Raw genomic sequence first — 19,666 nt, 5'->3', positions numbered from 1 at the left:
ATACTGGCACTGATTGAGTTGTACTGATCTGGTGAAACCGTGTGATGCGTGGGCTATGACTGAGTAGGTCTCTGTGAATCCTTGTGCTCTTGGCCTGTAGTGGCAACTACCCAGAACGCCAATGGCCTTTCAACTGGTTTTTCTCTTAACTCCTGCTTTTCCGGTGGTGGGTGTACACTGGGTCCAGTCTGTGTACACTGGGTCCAGTCTGTGGTATGTACAAAGAATAAAAGGCGTTTATTGCGGATTTGTTAGACTGGGTAAGAGCAAAAGGCCATCTCTCTGAAACGGTTTGCATACAAAGGTCATCATAGCAGTACATTGATCTGCACCTCTCTCTTGGCCGCAGAAGGCTGGTCTCTCCATACCATGCACTCTACCGCTTCTCTTCTTAGAACGGTCTTTTTCTTAGACTTCAAATATGCCCATCAGGGTAGGAAACCAAGCTTCCCACTTTAATTTCATTTCTTTCCTCCATGAGTGTGCACAGTTTCTTGCAGTCAAATGGAGAACTTGTATATCTGGTTAACTGTGCAGCTGATGTATAAAGTGGGAGTGGGCTATGAGCCATCTTGTTGCTAGTATTTTATTGGTGCATTCAAATATTTGGCAAAATCCAATCCGTACTAGGTGCACCCCAACATCTGTGCAGTGTGATTATGGAAACCAGCATCCCAAAATGACCACTCTTTCCTGGTGATGCGAGCCATGCTGTATTTTCCACTGGGCTTATATCTTTCCCAGACAATCCTTCAACCAGTTGTGGCGGTTGCTGTGCTCTGCTGTTCTTGTCAGATGAACAAGAGAATCTGATTAATGTTTGTGTTGCCCGTTTCCAACTTTACTATACCAAGGGTAGGTCCACAACATGTAGCCAACAATAGCTGTTAAAGGGAGTACAGGGTATCGCCAGCATGAGTGGCAAGACTTTCTAACTGCCACTATCCATTTTCTTTACACCCTGCGTAGATCCTGTGGGACTCCCCATGTTGAAGTACAGAAGTGCTCGGTGCCTACCTGATATGCTGTCAGCAACCCACTACTGTTAATGCTAGATATGAGTGCTAACATTACTTTTCACTGTAGTGTTAGTAGCTGAAACTGTGTGGCAACCTGTATACTCATTCAGTAGGGTAATATGTTCTTGCTAGTTGTACAATCAGTTTGGCAAATAAACTCTGGGTTTGCATTCTACTGTAAATTCTCACTCCTTTAAAAGTATCCAACACTTTGGAAATCTTTTGCTACCATCTGGTCTTTTAGATTCATGCAAATGACTGTATCTATTATTAATGCAGCCAGATTTACATAGATTTGTTTTATATTTTTTCACATTAGGTGGCCAGTGTTTGCCAGTTGGAGATGAAAACTGCTCTCATCTTGTAGTGGAAGAAAATACAGTGAAACAACTACCTTTTGAACCTTCAAAAAAGCTTTATGTTGTTAAGCAAGAGGTATGTTTATTAAGACCGATTTTTATTTCAACATTTTGGTAATATGAGCTGGGAAGGTTGGTGAGGATACTTTGTCAATCTAACCTATTTTGATGTGTGCTTTTCTTTTTCTTAGTGGTTCTGGGGAAGCATTCAGATGGATGCCAGAGCAGGAGAAACTATGTATTCGTTTGAGAAGGTTAGACTTTATGAACAAACGTTTTCTTTCCTTTTGGCCACCGGTAACAAAAGCCGAAATGCTGGTTTCTGTCATTGCTGCTAATACATGGCACAGTTACAGCGGTATTTTTCCCCTGGCCGACTAAAAAACTTGTCAGACTGTCATTGGACAATGTATGAATCCAGAAAATCTGTGAAAATAATGGTGAGCCCTAAATGGAATCATTAAAGAAGGGGAATTGATTGTTCTTAAACACCACAAGTACAGAATGTGTAATTATAAAATGTGGGGTGCTGTGTGTGCTGTACAGTTGTGACTATGTTGAGGGTTGTGTATGTGGAGGCCGCATTTAATGAATTTGCTTTGTATAAGATGCTGGGAGATAAATTATCTGATGAAAAATAAATTGGTTATTTTGTGGGTTGGTGAATGCAGGTATTGTACGATTTGGAGAGAATGTTAGGTTTTGTTGCTGAAGCTAGAAATGAGGCATGATTTAGAATATATAATTTTGCCTTCTTTGTTTTGTATTTGTCATTTGTTATGGTATCCCTCCAAGAGGCCAATTGATCCACATTTTTTACTTACTACCACCAATACCCAAGGCAATAGAAAGGTTTTTAGGAAAAGCTAGAAACAGTTTCTTTCGTCCAGGATTGCTGGGTTGTATGTCCTTAATTTATTTCTACAATATTTCACTACATTTTATTCTTTATCGATTTTGTCATTTTTAAATGTTTGTTTTATCTCCGTATAAGCTCCCACTATCGTTATACTTATTTTTCATTTCCTCTTGGTTTTTCTCCTCCGTTTATCATTTTAGTTCTGTTGTCCTCTACTTTTTATATCATTCTTCCAAACGTTTAGTCTGCATTTGCTAGTCTCTTCATGCTATTGTTTTTTTCCCCCTCCTTTGCCTTCACCTTTCTACGGTTAGCAAAACTTGAACTTCTGTGCAATCCCCTTTTCTACTTCTAATCTGTTTCTTTATATTCTGTTACTTTGTTGCCCCATTCCATTTGCTAGTGCATGTTCCATGCGACAGGCATGTGTTTGCGTGGTGACATTTCTTTTGAATTGTGTTTCTAAGAAGTAAAATGAAATGACTCCATAATTTATACTGCTGTTCTATTATTGAAATCAGTTTGTCATATAAGATGAATACCTTTTGTGGTCAGATAAGGTGACTATGAATATTTTTAAAAATCTATATATATTATGTTTTTACCACACCTCCTGTAAACAGTTGGAACTGAATAGGGCATGCGTAAATAAAGCAAGAGTTGAATTATTTGGCCGGGAAGTTATTTTTTGTTCTACTGTGTGCAAGTTGCTGACTAGACTAGCAGAATATTTGTGTCACAGGAGGTAAAAGTACTTTGAAAGCTGTAGCTCTGGTGAAGACCTAAACCGTCTTAATTATGCCTCAGTCCTTCTGCCCTAATATGCCAGTACCAGATTTGCCAGAGGGTGTGATCCTATCCCGTGTATCACCATTCCTACCTTGACTTCCCATCAGGAAAATTATACTATTTAGATTCTTTATAGTAGAATATTGGACACGCCATAGCACAACCCCCTATTTTATGGCTACAAAAAAACCTATACATTCCCCAGTTTTTCCTGCATGTCGACACCCGCTAAAAATCCCAACGTCTCACTTAGCTACCTTCAGGGTAATGTTTTCTCTGCAGGAGACTGTAGCAACCCTCCCCAACTTTAGAAATGTGGGGGCCTACTGCTCTCCGACTATGCCCATGACAACAATTTGAAAAGGTGGCTTTTTAGCCAATGCAATTTAGGATTTTCTTCTTCTGTTCGGTCTCACTTTGTGTTTTTTTTTTTTTTTATTTTTTTTTTTTAACCTTTGACAACTGACCAAAGCTTAGGATACTTTTGCTTTACAAATATCCCCAACGTACCATATGACGTTAGCGCATCTCAGGTATGTCACTTTGCTTTCCTTGGAAACTAGGCGCCTCCTCAGCTGTAATTGTTCTCTAGACCTAGCACACTCGCATTTGTGTCTAGGGCTGCCACTTATGCCACCGGATATTGATTGTTATTATTGGTGTGTGGTAGCCATGTGGTAACTTCTTTTTTTGAAAGCCTACTTATTATTTGACATTCTCTTCCGTTAAACTGCTTTAGAGAAACAAATGCTCACATTGAGTGAGTTAACCACTCTCATAATCCTGAGGGATATACAATTTAACATATTGAAAGGGAGGCGCAGACAGGAGGGGGAAGTGGTGTTTTTTGGGGGGATGTAAATCTCTTATCGACCTTTCATAGCAATTTGACTGGTTTTTAATTCTAGCCTTACCCCTTCCTCCTCAGTTATATTTGCATTGTTTTTCTTCTACAGATATTAGATTTGAATGTATTCACTAGCTGGTATCCTTGTCAATTAAAGCATATATATTAGCAGTTTAAAAACAAAACAAAAGTTTCATTAAAAATTGGACTTGCAATAGTGACATTTACAGCATGACACATTCATCCTACTCCATCAAACCTCAGTATATCCTACATCTGGCATACATTACAATGTTTATAGTAAATAAACAACTTCCCTATTACTCATCCTCTTCTGAGACCGGACATACTGTCGGAGGGGCGCAAATACCGCCCCTGAACGTATTCAATTTACCCCCATTTTCTCCCATTTATTTAGGGCACCCTCTGTTAACATATGTGGCTCCTTCAGCCGCCAAGGCTGTATCCATATATCTGAAAGAGACCCGTTAGTGATAGATTCCTTACCTTAGAATATCCCCAGGCGTCACTGTATGCGGAAAGTTTTCGTCAGCAGTACCCCTGCACGTCGGTAGGCGTCGTCGTACGGCTCCGCGTATGTCGCTGGCGTCGTAGCCGCCGAGATCACGTCATTGGAGCTACTTAGACGTGCCCAGGCGCGCTGACGTCAGTTCTTTCTTTTTCCGCGCAGCAGCGCAGAACCGAGAGAAAGCTGTACCCCTAGTTAAAAGTTTAACTTGGTTTCTGACAACTTCTTTTGTCGTGTACTTGATTCCTGATGCAATAGAGATGCCCGGGTTTAAGTCCTGTCGGGCATGCTGTCGGTATCGGACCCTCACGACGTGTCTCTTCTGCTTGGAGCATGCCCATGACACCGAAGCGTGCCCCGATTGCTGGGCCATCGCGCCGAAAGCTTTGCGGGAGCATTCCTGAAAGTTGTTGGAGGTCCGGCAATCAGTTCTGTGCCGAGCAAGGTCCCGATCAAGGTCCCGATCCTGTGGGAGGTTAAGGGACCGGTCGCGGAGCCATCCGCATTGCTTGTCTGAATCCGGGACAGGTAAGACTTGGCACCATAAAAAGTCGAAGAAGCGTCGTCTCTTCTACCCCTCACCAGTCGCTGTGGAGGGGCGGACGGTAACAGCCCCGCGGCTCCGTTGGCGCATCCGTCGTTGCCTGCGGCCTACCCTCCCTTTCCGGGGCCGCACGCGACTACGGAAGAGATGCAGGCCTTTGTCGGCCTAGCGCTATTTGTTTGCCCCGCAGGGTCCCTCCGGAGATCCTTCAGGCCCCGTGGATCCATCGGAAAGGGCTGCCACCTCTGGCCTTGGCTGCTCCGGCCCTAGATCCGGCGCCGCCGCTGATGCCAGACGGCACCGACCCGGGGCTGGTATCTTACCCTCCCATTCTTGGAGGGGATTTTATCCCGTTCCCCAGGGTACCTCGTCCTTACCGGCCCCTACAGCATCCGGTGGACGAAGGGAAATACTGGGAGAGGTCTGAGGACCCTCTTGCAGCTCAATGCGAGGATGAGCCTAAGTGGGAAGGTGATGTGGAGGGTCCACTGGATCTGGATTTCTCTCCACACCCTAGTACTTTGTCCCCTTCTTCCGTGGCCATGGAGGAGGTTGGGACTTTTTCGGTGGTTTTACGTCAGGCAGCTGAGGCTCTTAACCTTGAGCTCCCTTCTGTACCTATCCGGACAATCTCCTGACTGAGGTCCTGCAGCCGCAGTCGTCCTCTGCGGAGCCGTTACTGCCCTTCAATGAAGAGCTTACTGATATCCTGTTGGGCACTTGGATTAAACCTAACACGGGAGTCCCTGTAGATGAGGGTGTAGCGCGCCGCCATTGCCAGGCGATCCCAGCTTTCTCACACAACACCTGACGTCTGAGAGACTTGTTATCCAGGCTTCTGTCTCGCCGAGTGCGTTCCCTTCTGCTCCTCCGGACACGGAATCTAGGAAACTGGAGCAATTTGGGAAAAAGATTTTCCCGTCTGCCAGCTCTGTGTTGCGGGCGGTGAATACTGCGTGCCTACTAGGCTGCTATTCCCATTCTGTGTGGGACACTGTGGCACAGGTGCTGCCTCCGTGCCCTGTGGAAGCACGGGCAGTTCTCTCCCAAGCCATTACCGAAGGGAGAGATGCTGCAAAATTTGCTATTCGTTGTGGGCTTGACACGGCCGATTCTCTCGGTAGGGCACTTTCCACAACGCACTACTGGCTTCCCTGGGGATGACCAGAACACCCTGTTGGACATGCCCTTTGACGGTGCACGCCTCTTTGGTGATTAGGCGGATAGCACCCTGGAACGCTTTAAAGACTCTCGGGCTACGGCCCAGTCCTTGGGTCTCGCCACCACGCGTACTCGCTCGGGGTCTGCTTTTCGGTCCTTTCGAGGTCCAGGTCGCGGTGCCCAGGTGTGTTCTTTTCAGACCTTCAAGGCTGCGCAGCCAGTGTCTCAGGGCAGCCGCGGACATGAGACCCGCCGTTGTGGATCCAGAGGACAGTGGATGGGTCAGTCCACCACCTCCCCTGCAGCCGCCACCTCTAAACCTTCCTACTCCGGTGTTTCAGGCCCACCTGACGCCAGTGGGTTTCAAGATTTGCAATCACTTTCCCCACTGGTGCTCCAGAACCACCTCGGACAGGTGAGTTCTGCAAATAGTCCGCAGGGGCTACTCCCTCCCCTTCGAATCTACCCCTCCAGCCATGCCACCTCAGTGCCACTGCATGTCGGGGGAACACTTTGCACTTCTCCAGCAGGAAGTTACAGCCCTCTTGGCCAAGGGGGACATTGAGCGCTTTCCGATGCCAGAAGTAGGTCGTGGTTGTTACTCCCACTACTTCTTGGTTCCGAAGAAGGACGAAGGTCTGCGCCCGATCTTAAACCTCTGGAGCGTCAATCGCTTCCTCCGGTTCAAGATGCTCACGCTAGCTCAGGTCTTGTCTGCTCTAGACCCGCAAGACTGGCTGGTAGCGTTGGACTTGCAGGATCTGATTCCCTCTCAGAAGCTCCTCTTCATCGGAGCAGTTCTGGATATGGCGCAGTTTCGGGTTTATCCTCCCGAACAGCGAGTCTGGGACATTCGGGCTATGATTCCGATCTTTCGGCCCTGGTCCTGTGTTTTGGTCAAGAAGACTGAGGCTGCTGGGCCTCATGGCCTCCTGCATCCTGCTGATCGATCATGCCAGATGGCATATGCGGGCTCTGCAGTGGGACCTTGTGAGAAAGTGGCTCTGTATATACTGTTCCTTAATAGGTACAGGGTGTACAGAGTCCACAGTCCCCAGAGGTTTGGCAGAGGTTAAAGTTAGATATAACCTTACTCTCTAAAGTGGTAGCTTGGTCGAGCAGTAAGGCAGTATCGGAGGACAGTGTAAAGCATTTGTTCTACACCATCAGTCAGCAAATGGTCTCACACACTCAATAACTGAACTCTAGGCCAATGGATTATATAAAAAAAAATATATACTTGTTTTATTTTAGAACCAACACTTAGATTTAAAATATACTTTCTCAGAATGAGATGTTTCATATAAATACTTTTGCAATATGCAGTTGACTTTTGTAAACAGTTACAAGTGGTTGCAATAGGCAACTCTATTTTAAACACAACAATGCATTGAGCTCAATGGAAAATTCAAGTTATTTGCAACAGATTACTTTTTAGATTACTTTTGGAATTCCAGAACTGGATCCTAGATTCAGTCCTGGGTCAGTACTCAGAATCAAGTTATGAAAGTCGAATTAATTACTGTAATGATTTTTAAACAATATTTAGCAATTTTAAAAGTTGACACTTAAAAAATATTTCAAAGAAAACATTCAATGATTCCCTATGGAAGAAAATTCAAGTTGCAGGTACAGTATGTTCTCGTTACTTTTGTAATCCAGTACTGGGTGCCTAGACTCAGTACTGGGACCTTTATCCAAAACAGGTAAGTAATTACGTTTTCAGATATTATACAATTTTTGAAGAATATTTAAAGATTGCAGAAATCGACACTTAAAAGAAATTTCACAAACAGTCAATGATTTCCTATGGAAGAAAATTGGGTTACGGGTAAGTACAGTTGTAAGTATTTTTCAGAGTCAGTGCTGGGCACCAAGATCCAGCACTGGGAGCTCACCTAATAGCAGGTGAGTAATTTCGTTTTCGTTACTCGGCTGATTTTTTGGTGAATATTTTAAGTTTTGAAAAGTCCACACTTAGCAGAAATTTCAGGAAAAAGCCAGTCAATGTTACCCTTAAACCGAGAACTCTATTTTCCTCATAGGGTAAGTACTCGACTGGCAGAGTTGAGGTTCTGGGCATAGACTCAGGGGTCCCCCAGGGTCAGGTAGGTACAGTTGGTTCACCCTCAGCTACTCTAGGGCAGCCGGGTGCAGAGAGAGTTAGGCCCAATGTTAACCGATGAGGGATAGGGGGAGGACCTTGGTTGGTGGCTGCTGAGTGGCAAGCCACGCGGCTGTGGGAGCTGGGCTCCTGGTCACTTACTCTGGGCAAGTGGGGAAGTAGGTAGGTGTAGAGTTTTCACTGCCGGGGCCACTCAGGCGGCTGGGTGCAGAGTGCATTTGAACCTTCGGGCGCTCAATTGATTTCAATGGGAAATCTCCGGTTTAGAAAAAGACTGCAAGCTCGGGGACGAGGACTCTTCAGGTGCCACCACCACTTCGAGAGGTAAGTTGGGTAGTTGGAGGATAGGTAGGTACCCCGGGATTGGGCACAGGGAGCCGCGGGGCGCCGCGTGCAGGGGTGCCTTTTGGTGTCGGGAAATCTTACCCTCTGTTGATCGCGGTAGGGGGGGGCACGTTGTTCTGAGGCTGCAGGCTTCTTCAGGAGTGTCGAGGGAGGTCCTTGGGTGCCGGACTCGGGGTCACAGTCGCCGTGGGGTCGTCCTCGGGGTCTTTGTTCACTCCGGCACTGGCCAGGCTTGGCTGGTGCAGAGTGTGCTGGGTTCGCGGTTCCGGGCTGCTGCCAGGGATTAGAGGTAGGTTTTGAGTAGAGCCTCTACTCGTGGGAGTCCCAGGGGCTTGGAGCCAAAAGGTAGCCAGGTCCTCCGGGGTTGGTGAGGTTGCTGGCCACAAGAGATGCCGGGTTGGAGCAGAAGCAGGTTCGAGGGTCGACAGGCCGGTAGGGCTGGGGCCAAAGCAGTTGGTGTCTTCCTCTTTTTAGCAGCTGCAGGGCAGGTCTTCTTTCTTCTTGCTCTTTGTAGTTTTGAATCTGGAATCTGGGGAAGGAAGGTTCAGGGTGCCCCTAAATACTAGATTTGGGGGCGTTACAGGTAGGTGAAGGGCAGGGACCAATGGGTCCCTGTCCTGGGGTGGGTACACCCCCTATCCTGCCTCTCTCCTGTGGGAGGGGGCAGTAGCCTAGTCCTGATAGGGTAGGGCTCCCCATCTTCAAGCTGGCGAGAGCCCGGAGATGTGCTTCACCTCTCCTCCCCCACCTGAGGGGTGGGGGTTGGCAGGCTGGCACATCCCCTGTCCTTATTTGGGGTTTCCGGCCAAAGCTTCCCACCAGAGTGGGGGGTTGCAGTGGCCTGGGGAAGCTCACAGAGGCGGCATGCCTTTGAAGCTTCCCCCTGCCCATCCTGGGCGAGGAGATTTAGCACCTCGCCCAGGATGTGCATTGTTGCTGGCCCAGGAGAGCAGGGGCTCTCCTACCCAGGGGTCCAGCAACATGTCTTCTGGGTGGCAGCCTAGGCAGCCTCAGAGCAGACGTGGATTATAGGTTAGGTTAAAGGGGGCACCTCTACGATGCCCTCTGGGGTGCTGGGTACATTAAATCCCACACTGGCATCAGTGTGGGTTTAATGTGCTGAGAAGTTTGATACCAAACTTCTCAGTCTTTAGTGTTGCCATTATGGTGCTGTGGAGCTCGTGTTTGATGAGCTCTTAGCACCATGTTCTCTTAAATGGCAGCACTGCACTTACAGTGCTCAGGAATGGACCTGGGCACTGTAGGTGCACAGGGCTCCTGCTCCTGTGCCCACACCATTGGCACAAGGCACCCAGCTAGAGGGGTGGCTGATGTATGCCATGGCAGTGTAGGTGATGGGCATGGCACAAAGGTATGTGTGTCATGTCGACTTTGTTTTTGTCTTGCACCCAAACACTCAGCTTGCAAAGGCAGTGCGTGTGTGTGTAATGGTACAGGGCCTCTAAGGGTGGCACAAGGAGTGCTGCAGCCCTTAGAGGCCTTCCCTGGTCACAAGGCCCTGGGTACCTAGGGTACCATTTACCAGGGGCTGACATGTGGCCAGGGTGTGCCAATTTGGGTTTGTTTTGTTTTAGGGAAGGTACATAGGCCCTGGGCACCTGATTGGCAGGATCCCAGGGCATACTCAGTCAAAGTACATTCAGCAATTCAGCAAAAAGTGGGGGCATACCATGCAAGAAAGATGGCACTTTCTCACAGACCTGAAGTTCCAGTGGACGCAGCATCAGGGGAACCTGTCAGACTACGTCCAGATCTGAGGGCACTGCACAGGACTTGCAGTGGTGGCTCATGAACCAGCTTTGGGTCAGCAGCAGATCCCTCTCCCTTCCCCAACCGGAGCACACAGTAGTGACGGACGCGTCCCTCCTAGGATGAGGTGGCCACATGGGAGAGGCAGAGATCAGAAGCCTCTGGTCTCCGGCGGAGTCCAAACTCAATATCAACCTTTTTGGAGCACAGGGCGATCCTACTTGCACTCAAAGCATTCATTCTCTGTCAAGGGGAGAGTAGTGCAGGTGTTCACAGACAACACCACCGCCATGTGGTACTGCAACAAACTGGGTGGGGTCGTGGACCAGATGTCAGGAGGCTCTACGTCTCTGGACGTGGCTGGAACGTCCAGGCATTTCCTTGGTGGTTCAACACTTGGCAGGTTCACTAAACGCCAGGCCGGACAAACTAGGCCAACGGTGCATGTTGGATCACGAATGGCATCTTCACTCTGAGGTGATGGAAGGTCTCTTTCAGCAGTGGGAGAACCTTGGTTAGATCTATTTGCCACCAAAGAGAATGCGCAATGTCAGCAGTTATGCGCGTTGGGAGTTTCCAAGGTGGCACTCGCTAGGCGACGCTTTTTGTCGCGAGTGGAGTTGTGGTCTGTTGTACGCCTTTCTGTCTATACCACTGCTGCCCAGAGTGCTGAAGATCAGGTGTGACCGGGCCCAAGTCATTCTTGTGGCACCGGACTGGGCTCGAAGAGTTTGGTATCCCGAGCTACTCAGTATGAGCGTAGATCTCCCGATCCGACTGCCTCTTCGGGAGGATCTCCTGTCGCAGCAACAGGAGACAGTCCTCCACCCAAATCTGTCCAGCCTCCACCTCCTTGCGTGGAGATTGAGCGGCGACAGCTGATTCCATGTGACTTGCCTCCCGAAGTCTGTAATGTGATTCTGGCAGCCAGGCGTCCCTCCACTAAAACGGTATACTCTTGTCGGTGGAACAGCAAAATCTGTTGATCCTCTTGCTGCCCCTCTTTCTGAGGTCCTATTGTTCCTCCTTTCTTTGGCCCAGCAGGGCTCTGGTTTGGGCACTATCAAGGGCTACCTTTCTGCTCTTTCAGCCTTTCTTAGGTTGCCGAATTAGGCCTCTTTTCAAGTCCCCGGTTGTCAATAGATTTCTCAAAGGCATTACTCACCTTTTCCCTCCTATTCCTTTTGTGATACCTCAATGGAACTTGAACCTGGTTCTCACATATCTGATGTGCGCTCCTTTTGAGCCTCTTCATAACTGTACTTTGCGGTTATTGACTTTGAAAACTGTCTTCCTGGTGGCCATCATCTCCGCTCGGCGGGTGAGTGAGCTCTAGGCTCTTTCCTGCAAACCTCCTTTCCTGGCGATTCATCCGGACAAGGTTGTGCTTCGACCTCGTCCCTCCTTTCTACCAAAAGTAGTCTCTGCCTTTCATCTCAGGCAAACTGTCACTCTGCCCACTTGCTTTCCGCCTCCGCACCCTTCAAGAGGAGAGGCTCCACCGTCTGGACCCAAAATGTGCGATCTCGTTCTATCTCAAACGCACACAACAGTTCCAGGTGAATGACCAGCTCTTTGTTGGCTACGTGAGTGCCAAGAAAGGCCGGGCTGTGCACAAGCGAACTATCTCCAGATGGGTTGTCTTGTGCATTAAAGCCTGTTATTCTCTGGCTAAATAGGAACCTCCGGTTAGGCTGAGCGCCCATTCTACCAGGGCGACAGCAGGCTGTCAGGCGGCCACTTGTGCCTCGTTGCATTCTTTCACTAAACACTATTGCCTTGACAGTCCGATCTGGAGAGACTGCTTCTTTTGCCGTTCAGTTTTCTGTGACTTTCTGGTGTGATCTCACTTCGCAGACCCACCACTGGGGTTGGTATTGCTTGGGTATTTATTCTAAGGTAAGGAATCTATCACTAACGTCTCTTTCAGATGCACAAGTTATTTTCTTGTGTAATGATATATCTGTAAGAGACATTAGTTGGTGATAGATTCCTTACCGCCCGCCCATCCTCCCCGTTCTGCGAACTGTTCTCTAGGGTTCAGGTTATCCCTTTCTGGGCCCTAGTTCTATTCCACCAGTAGTCTGTCTCTGGCATGGCTCTGCGCTTCTGGGGTGGAAAATTTGTGTACAGAACTGACGCATGGGCGCGTCTAAGTAGATTGGACGACGTCATCTCGGTGGCTACGATGCCAGTGACTTACGCGGAGCCGGACGCCTATCGACGCACAGGGGTACTGCTGATAAACTTTCCGGATCCAGTCTAATGCCTGGGGATATTCTAAGGAAAGGAATCCATCACAAACTAATGTGTCTTGCAGATGTATCGTTACACAAGTATGTCACTTGTGCCTATACCCCAGTCTTCAAGGTTTGGGGCCTCAGCCTCCCCCCAATGTTTGGCAACATTCCGCTTCGCTGTTGTCATACCAAGGGTTGCCCAAGCTTGGGCTGTATGATTCATATCTGTTGGTTTACCAAATATTCAAGAGACATCGTTTAGGCTTAGGCGGAACTGGACTGGCGCTAACCTGTGTGATGGTGCTCATTACTGTCGTCCAGTACAGTTTAATTGCATGGCATTACCAAAGTGTGTGATAAATGTGCCTATGTTACCACTTTGGCACAGGCAGGATTGATCGGTGGTCTTCCCTATCTTGCATAATGTCACTCTAAAATATGTCCTGTGAAGTACTTTAAGTTGTATAAGACGTAATTTGGAGAAAACTGCCACCACCCTAGGGGACTCTCGCCTCCTGCCAGGCCGTGACGTCCAACTCGCCCACATTGGTCTGCCATTTTTCCCGCAGCAGTTGTAGAGGATCCAGCTGATTGACTACCTTTTCGATATGGAGGGAGATCGCTTTTTTGCCCATATAGTCCGTCAGAAGTCTGTTTTCTAATGGGGAGGCCTCTGGAAGGATCGTATCTAGTGGGATGGTCTCTTCTAGTGCATGTTTAATCTGTATGTATCGAAACGGCTCAGTGGGCGCTATTTCGTATTCGTTTTGTAAGTGGGCAAAGGTGACTATTTTTTCCTCCTTTCCAGAGGGCACCCAGTCGGGAGATCCCCATTGCGTCCACTGTTTAAACTCCTTACTATTACTGTGTGCCCAGCTTGCCTGTGTCCCATAGTGGGGTTTGCTTTGTTAATTTGTCATTCCAACCCAGATGTCGTGTTACCGTGTACCATACGTGGATGGTATGCGCAATTGGTCCTATTAGGTCTGATTTTCGCATTTTATTCTAGTGCACTCAATCTCTCCCACTCCCAGGGCATGTCTTATCTAGTCGGTATGCAGGGTCAGTTTGGGGCGAATGGACCCATTGATTAATCACTGCTAATTGAGAGGCCCGGTAGTATGTCCGGACATTTGGAAGGGCAATACCTCCGTCATACCAGCTCTTGACCAGTTTCGCCGCGGCGATCCTAGCGGGTTTCCCATCCCATAGGAGATTGTTCACCTCTGAATCTATTGCTTTAAACTATGATGTGGGAACGTAGAAGGGAGTGTTATGGAGAGCATAAAGAAATTTAGGGAGTGCCATCATTTTAACCCCTAAGCTGCGGGGGTAATTCCCCCGCGGCGCTGGAGGTGGGGGCGGTGGTGGCGCTGTGCTCGTGACGAGCCCAGCTTGTCATGCTGCACAGTGGAGCTGTGCTCATGACGAGCTGGGCTCGTCACGACTCAGCCCACTAATTGATTCTCCCGCACAGGCGGGGAATCAATTATGCGTGGGAGTGGCGCGACGGTCCTGACGAGCCAAGCTCGTCATGAGCACAGCTCCTGTGCCTCATGACGAGCTGGGCTCGTCATGAGCATACAACGGGTTAAAAAGCGCCGCCCTACCTAGGAGGGTGAGGGGCAGCGATTTCCAGTGTTTGGTGTCCCATCGTAGTTTCTGCAGCGGTTCCCGGAGGTTTCTTACCATGAAGTCGTCTGGGTTGGACGTGACCTGAATCCCCAAATAGTTAAAATTGTCCACGACTATTCTAACTGCACAATTCTTCGGTAAGACTGGAGGGGCCCATGGAGGATATACAATACAGATTTTCCCCAGTTGATGGTGTATCCTTAAACTGTCCCGCATATTTCGCATATGTTTAAGAGCCTATAGAGGGAGCGTTTTGGGGATGCTATGTACACCAGGATATCGTCCGCATAGAGGGATATGTGGTCTTCCCATCCCTCTGTGTCCGGGGATAATTGGGTCTTTTCTTATCCAGGCTGCCAGTGGCTCTAGTACTCAGGCAAAAAGGAGTGGTGATAGTGGGCAGCCCTGCCGTGTTCCGGAGAGAATTCATTGAAGATATGTCCGTATCTACTACGTGTGCAAGTGGGTTAGTGTATAGTAATCGAACCCATGAGCAGAATTTTGGCCCGAACCCCAAATGTTCAAGGACAGCAAAAAGGAACGGCCACTCGACCAATATATTAGCAGTTTTTATAATTTATGGAAAGTTACTAAGAGCTTCGTTGATTGTTGTACCATCAATGAACTGTAATGATTTCTCCACACATGGGAGCAGACTATTGCCTGAACCAGTTATTTGTGAAGAGTGACTTTATATCTCACTTTAAGCACATGCCAGTGAGCTGATCTGATCATTCCTTGAGTTTTCTGTGACTACACTGGCCCTACTCTTAACCACATTCAATCTAAAGAAGCATTGGTAAAGATAATAGGTCTCACTTATGCGACAGTTATTGGCTTTGGCAAAGTGTTTCAGCCTTGTTTACTCCAGTATGGCTGGTGTTCAGCAGCACTAAAAGTTAGTGGGGTTGATTGGGCGTGGCGTAGAGGGGCATACTCGCATGTCATGGAGTGAGTTACCTGGAAAGTCATGGAATGAGTGGTGTAGAGTGGAAGAACGTGGAGTGATGTGCAGTGGCTTAGTGTTGAGTATGCATGGTGTGGTAGCACACTGCCATGACTGACAACACCTTTTTCAATTGAAACGATTACATTTGCACCAATGTAGTTTTTACTGTGCACAAACAATGTTTGGAAAGGTCGTCTTCTCGATCTAACCAAACATCATCCCACGTCCGCTAGTATGAGGCAGCTCCACTAGCTTCCAGTCCGGCAGAGTGTGGACTTTAAGGCCCACTGCCTAGTGCATAAAGCTTTGTATGGAGGAGGAGCGATGGATATACAGCTCCTCTTTCCCCGTTACGTGCCATAATGCTGTCTCAGGTCCACTAATGCCGACTGGTACGTACCACTAAGGTAAAAAGTCAGCTGGGGAGCAAAGGGTTTCTCCTATCAAGTGGCCAAATCATGGAACTCCCTCACCATACAGATTCGACTACAGTCTGGTAGGACTTTTCAGAAAAATTATAAAAACATGGCTTTACACTAAGCTTTAGATCTGTTCAGCGTTTGCCTGGTCTCCCACACCACAGTGCCAAGACGCCTTGGCAATAGTGAGCTTTATAAATAGTCAGTCAGTCATCACCTGGTGTATTGATGTTTTGATCATATTTACATTTATTTATACAACGCTTCAGTATTACAAAAAAGTGCTTCATTTGCACTTGTCATAATTCTGATATATTGTGAAACATCAGCACAGTTCATTTTGTTGTGTACTAGAAAAATAACATCCCACACCCTCCCCTCTCCTGAGTAGCCAGCTGGATTGTCATACATTTTCTTATTTTTAAGTTGGAGAAAGAAAAGTAAACGCAAGCCCCCTCGGAAGACCGAGCTTGACATTTGTCTTTGAATGCTCAGCAAATGTGACCAAATAACACTATTTAAAGGCATGTTTAGAGAAAGCAAGCACTCTGAAGGGTACCGTAAACAAGGGATGCTCACAGGAGGGACAAACTCAAGCTGGACAGCAAATAAAGCCTGCATATAGGAAGCAAGCAACTGAGTTGCAAATCACAAAGCCAACTTTAAGCAATGGGCGAAATGCATTCCCAGGTAGATTTCAGAATGCCCACAAGAAGTTGTAGTTGCATAAAAGGGTAAACCCAAAGGTACTGGGACCTGGGTAATGAACAGTACAATATAAAGTGGTCCCAGTATGCAATATTTCAACACACAAAATAAATACACATTAGCAGAAAAACAAATGGAAAAGGACCACGTTGAATGAGTGATGGAACAGTGTTATTTAATCGCACCGTCACGTTATAATATATATATATTGGCATTATCTTAAAATATTGTACAAAAACAAGTGCCTGGAAAAAGGGGGTTGTAGGAAAAATTCTGTGATTTGAGTGAGGATGAAGTGGTACGGGAGGATCAGATTATTGTGCAAAACATATGTTCATGGTTAACATCATGTAATGGCTCATTATTTAGCCACAAGTTCACAAGATTCTGTATTGATTATTGTATAGCCATGCTAGACGAGAAACACCCAGAACAATCTCTGATTTATGCTGGCTCAAAGAAAAGTGTCGACGTTTTGAGGGATTCCTCCTTTCTGATTGAAGCATCTCCCGACGTGTAGCGACTTTGCACCGTTGGGTCGGACTATTTCCTTCAGAAGCAACACTGAACCACTGAGGAGCGACTTTTTGTGACCTTTGGTGCACCGGCAATTGAAGGAATTGGCAGGTTTTTAAACTGTGGGGTCCTAGCCGATTAATCCAGGCTGGATCAGTTCGCTAATTTGGATGGGACATGTCGGATATTGATCCGTTGTGCAGTTATCTCGCTCTCGTGCGTCAGGAGCATATGTGCCCAAGCTGTCGCAAGACTGACCCTCGTAGGGCTGTTTATAGTGCCCACCCCCGTATCACAGTCCTGAGGAAGGCTCCCCCTATGTAAGGTGCTAATGAACCTACATTTGTTCGGGGTCGAAACATCAACACTTTTCTATGAGCCAGCTTAAATCAACAGATTGTTCTACTGTTTTTCTCGTCTAGCATGGCTATATGATAATCAATACAGAATCTTGGCCACTGCATGATAACCATGAATATATGTTGTGCACGATAATCTTACCCTCCCGTAATAATTCATCCTCACTCAAATCACTGAATTTTTCCTACAACCCCCCCTTTCTCTTCCCCTTATTCCGGGCACTTGTTTTTGTACAATATTTTAAGATCATACCAATATATATTGTAACGCGACGGTGTGATTAATACCACTGTTCCATCCCTTGCTCAACGTGGTCCTTTTCTATTTGTTTTTCTGCTAATGTATATTTTTGTGTGGTGTTGAAATATTGCATACTGGGGCCACTTTATATCGTACATTCCACAAGAAGTTGCAAGCGAGTTGACTTATCTAGGTTCCCTTCTGATTGGAAAAGACCTCACTGCTGTTAGAAGCAGACCTTTTAACAAACCTAAACATTTCAATGTTGGCTTCATTAATACATGCTTCTTTTACCACCTCTGTAAGATTTCATTTATCTAAGTGATGCTGTGTGTGTGTGTGTGTGTGTGTGTGTGTGTGTGTGTGTGTGTGTACACACTCACTGGGTTGGGGCTGTGGCCACCTTCATCCTGCTGAATCTGTAGGCTGTATTCACATGGGGATCTAATACCCTGCTGGCTTAATGTCTTCATAGGGGCAGCCATGATGGGCACAGCACACTACTAACTCCTGACTTATGGACAGGAATGCTGTCCTAACTCCACTTTTCATCTCCGTTTAAGGACATGGCTATAGGAGTTTCTCTAAACTTGGTCACTGCACCCTACCATGTTCAATGTTTTTGTTGTCGTACACAAATTCTACACGAATCCTCCGTAGACCGGAGGGAGCATGTGACTTAAAGTAAGAGAATGTAAAAGCATGCATGTCCCTGGTTGCTGGTTGGATGCAGGAGAACTTTCTTAAGCTCACATGACAGTTCTTGATTTTTTTTTTTTTTTGAAGTATCCATATCCCAGAAGGAGCATTCCTGTAGCAAATGGTAGCCATGGAAGTTAAGTGGAGAGTGTGTGCAACCTAGGTTTATTTCCTGCAGTTGTCACATTCAGATGTGGTGATCGTGCACCCGAATTCTTCATGCTCTATAGTTCTTGTACTTATGCTGCATGTTCAGAATTAAATTCCAGCTGTGCATCTGGTTTTGCGGGCTTACTGTGTGATTTCCGATACGTTTTCAGAGCCAATCCTCTGAGTAGCTGACATTCCATAAGTGCGTAGCAAGCGAATAGACTGTATTGTTTCTTGACAGCAGCTAATAAATGTGCAACCCAACATCAAGAGGTCTAATGTACCATTTGATGTAGGCTTGCAAACTTGGAAGTTCCTTTAAAGCTCAAATCGAATCTAGGGACATTATAAATTTGATTTTAAGTTGTTTATTTTTTGTTGGAAGTGAACTTGTATAGTGGTACTAAAGTTTTAACCTTTAATTGAGGGCTCCACTTACAATGCTAGAGTTACCAAAAAGCTTCATCCAAGTAGGGCTTAGTCAACCACAGTGCTTAAGGCACAGTTCTGAAATGTGTTTTCTGGAAACATGGGTTACACCCCATTCGTGTATATTTTTCATTCTACTACTCCAAAGACCGATTTAATAAAGTGAGCATGACTCCTTTTTGTTGCCTTTAGTTATCGTCAGCACCAACAATAAAGGTAGTCACTCTGGTCTCTTCCTTCCTCTGCAATAATGTATACTTTAATCACACCAGATCAATGCATATTGAATATAATTCTGTAGTAAAGTGGGTTTCTGTTGCAATAACACCTCACACGCACTTTTTGCCAGATTGCTGATGCAATTTTATTGTGTGCCTTGGGTCTCTGCCAATCAGGGACCCAGGGCCTGTGTTCTTTCCCTAAACCTGTACCATTGTTTCCACAGTTGGCACCACTCTGGCCTACCTGTAAGTCCCTTGTAAGGGATACGTATGGTAGCCAAGGCAAGGCCTCTGAGGGCTGCAGCCTGTATTATGCCACCCTCATGGGACCTCTTGCCACAAACATCCCCCACTGCCGGTGCAGCCTGCGTGTTGTGGTGTAGGTAAAAGTGAAGTCGACATGGCACACATCCCTGTGTGCCATACCTGCCCAGCAGTGCATGAGGCCTAGGTAAATCGCCCTTAAGACAAGGTGCATTATCCCTCCTGTGAGGACCTATCTGCATGTGCCTATAATATCTGAGGCCATTCGTAGATCATGGCCTCAGATATTGTCCAGTAGGCTATAATGAGGTATATGGTCTAGAAACTGGTCATTACGAGTTTCCTAGCACCATAATGGCTTTACTGAATCCTAGGATGTTTGGTATCCAACCTTTCAGAATAATAAACCGGCACCGATTCATGTGTCCGATTTATTATATACAAAACATAGGGTGGGTTAAGGGTCTCGGTGAAAGGTTTAAAGACCTG

General features: G+C 46.9%; 1 protein-coding gene across 6 annotated transcripts in view; it reads left to right on the top strand.

Moving 5' to 3' along the window:
* Positions 1-19,666, top strand: part of ECT2 (epithelial cell transforming 2) — a 210,481-nt gene that overhangs the window by 47,845 nt on the left and 142,970 nt on the right. For all 6 annotated transcript variants that reach the window (XM_085635428.1, XM_085635430.1, XM_085635427.1 and 3 more), the window contains 2 exons: positions 1,339-1,454; positions 1,570-1,632. In XM_085635428.1, coding sequence (XP_085491554.1) covers positions 1,339-1,454; positions 1,570-1,632 — 179 coding nt within the window. The remainder of the gene's footprint in view (positions 1-1,338; positions 1,455-1,569; positions 1,633-19,666) is intronic.

Source organism: Triturus cristatus, chromosome 11 (genome assembly GCF_964204655.1).
Source record: "Triturus cristatus chromosome 11, aTriCri1.1, whole genome shotgun sequence".
NCBI classification, from domain to species: Eukaryota; Metazoa; Chordata; class Amphibia; order Caudata; family Salamandridae; genus Triturus; species Triturus cristatus.
The sequence above is the reverse complement of the archived record's forward strand: the minus strand, read 5'-3'. Positions and strand labels throughout refer to the sequence as shown.